The sequence below is a fragment of the Eimeria mitis genome, genomic scaffold (assembly GCF_000499745.2).
Source record: "Eimeria mitis Houghton genomic scaffold, Emh_scaff4075, whole genome shotgun sequence".
Classification (NCBI taxonomy): domain Eukaryota; phylum Apicomplexa; class Conoidasida; order Eucoccidiorida; family Eimeriidae; genus Eimeria; species Eimeria mitis.
Genome location: NW_013572406.1, coordinates 3,843 through 5,268, shown reverse-complemented (window position 1 = coordinate 5,268; position 1,426 = coordinate 3,843). Strand labels below are relative to the sequence as shown.

Here is a 1,426-nt window from a genome sequence, read left to right as displayed (position 1 = left end):
TGGCAGTCCCGGCTGCTCCGCTCTCGGCGGATGGGTGCGAAGCTGACTCGGCTACAGTTGTCGTTGACACAGGCAACGCAAGTGTTGTTCAGTCGCAAAGCAAACAGTCTGGCACTGGAGAGGAAGGTTCCAGAGAAGCGTCTCACGTGCCAAACGTGAAGGTATTTCCGGGTGTTGTGGGGACCTCCATCCAGCTTGAGGCCAGTATACATACTGGGCAGCAGCTGTCTGTCTCGCAGCGGCCGCAGGAAGCAACCAGCCATTGGGCACTTATAGCAGAAGGCGCTGCAGCCCGTCATGTCATTGGCACTGCAGTGGCCAGTTGCCGCAGCAGCTGCCTGTGGAGGCCTTTGAAGGGTAGGGGACCACTCGGCATGCACCTCCATGGCTTCACTGTACACCCTATCGTTACCCACAAAACTAAAGCGGCATTTCTGGCTGCTACCGAGAAAGGAAAGAGGCCCTTGCCTTTCAGTCTGCAGTCTCGATAGCAGACAAATGCTCTCGTGGTTCTCTCACTGATTAGAGAGCACCTCTGCAGTGGCTTGAAGAGTGTGCTTTGTTGCATTTTAGGCGTTTTGGCCCACGCTGTTGGGAGCTGGGTGCTGGTAGAACGGCTGTCTACCCCTGCAGCCTCTCAGGACGGGAAGTGTTTGGGCTTGCTGCCAGCCCTGCTGGGTCGATCCGCGCAACAGCGAGTGCAACAGCAGCAAATACAGGCAGATTCCCCCAAGCGAAAGTCTCCAGCTCTCCAGAGGCAGCAGCGAGGGACTCAGTTGCTGCAGCAATGCGCAGCAGCGGCACATGCTCCCCGGATTTCTGTTCTGAGGCATCCGATCGTTGGAGCTGCGATTGCCTTCGCCATCGACACCACCGCACGGCTTGCAGCCACAATCAGCAGTATGGAGTTCATCACCTTTATCATTTGTCTTTCATGAGCTTTGAACGGCGCGGTCGTCTCGTTTATTGCATCGCATTTGCGTGTTGCATTACTTCTGTTGCAGTCCTGAGCGTCCCGGAGCCCCCCGCTGCTCATGCATGCTCCTGCTGCAGCGACGGCTGCAGGAACAGCTGCAGCTCTTGTTGTGGCGGCCGAACAGCTGCAGACAGCGCTGCTTGCTGTGGTGGCCAAACCAGCAGGTGGCTGGGCCTGTGTCTGTGGAAGGCGGAGGGAGGGGGAGAGCTGCTCGGGGCTGCGCGGCTACCTCGTGCATATGGAGAAGCTGACGACGGCCTCCGATTGAACAGACAGAGCGCAGCTCTTGGCTTCCCAGAGCGTGATGCAGAAGATTGGAGGCCAGGCGTTTTGTTTTGCGGCTCCGACCTAGTTGTCACTGCGGGTCTGACTTCACGTTGGCTTGGTGATGTGTTGAATCTCCTTTTTTTCTGAACTGATATCAGCTACCTCAACTGCATATCTATACGA

At 56.9% G+C, this 1,426-nt stretch overlaps 1 protein-coding gene across 1 annotated transcript in view; it reads left to right on the top strand.

The window, feature by feature from the left end:
• Positions 1-30: 30 nt before the first annotated feature.
• The window catches only part of EMH_0072260 (WD domain, G-beta repeat-containing protein, putative), a gene marked incomplete at both ends in the record, with an annotated part of 5,089 nt that continues 3,693 nt past the window's right edge, over positions 31-1,426 (top strand). Inside the window, 3 exons of the mRNA XM_013499188.1 lie at positions 31-34; positions 574-900; positions 1,101-1,340. Of these exons, the coding sequence (XP_013354642.1) occupies positions 31-34; positions 574-900; positions 1,101-1,340 (571 nt within the window). The remainder of the gene's footprint in view (positions 35-573; positions 901-1,100; positions 1,341-1,426) is intronic.